This window comes from Trichinella spiralis (assembly GCF_000181795.1).
Source record: "Trichinella spiralis strain ISS 195 chromosome Unknown Scfld4591, whole genome shotgun sequence".
Classification (NCBI taxonomy): Eukaryota; Metazoa; Nematoda; class Enoplea; order Trichinellida; family Trichinellidae; genus Trichinella; species Trichinella spiralis.
This window is the reverse complement of record NW_003531530.1, coordinates 1-515: the sequence shown is the minus strand read 5'-3', so window position 1 is coordinate 515 and position 515 is coordinate 1. Positions and strand designations below refer to the sequence as shown.

The 515-nt window shown below is 48.3% G+C and overlaps 1 protein-coding gene across 1 annotated transcript; it reads left to right on the top strand.

Moving 5' to 3' along the window:
• Positions 1 to 26: 26 nt before the first annotated feature.
• On the top strand, positions 27 to 492 carry Tsp_14887 (conserved hypothetical protein; the record flags this gene model as incomplete). The annotated part of the gene is made up of 3 exons (XM_003367241.1): positions 27 to 78; positions 119 to 243; positions 283 to 492. Coding segments are annotated over exons 1-3 (387 nt in total), but the record flags the coding sequence as incomplete, so codon positions are not given.
• Between the last annotated feature and the right edge of the window lie 23 nt (positions 493 to 515).

Genomic DNA, 515 nt, shown 5'->3' with positions numbered 1-515 from the left:
ACATATTAGTAGAATGAATTTTGTTCATGAGCAGTGCATGGTCGGTGCATAAGAATCGTGTTATCACCCATTATATAGGTATATGTTTTGCGAACAATCTAGCACGTTTATCTTGCAGTGAGTTTCTTCTCCGTAATGAAATTTAGGTTTTGCAAAGATTTGTTATTTATTCTGGAATTCAAAACGGTCTTTACAAACCATGGATATGAGGCGGCGGTGATCATCGCAGGTCTGGATAAGGCAGTGTAGAGACGCGGCATTAAAACCTCCCATCCCGCCCAGTTAAAAGATGCCGCCGGCGAGAAAGGCGGTTGGCTTATGGCGACAGACCTGCATGACCGGACACGTCGGTACCCAATTAGCCATTGTACGGCGTGTCGTTTGGTCATCGATCCGAGGGCACGCCGGTCGTTGATGGTCCGTTGGGGCATAGGGTCAAAGCCGCCGCGTAATAAGCCGCTGATTTATAGAAGAGCCGCAAGCCGGGGGCTTGTCAGCAAGACAATGGAGGGATC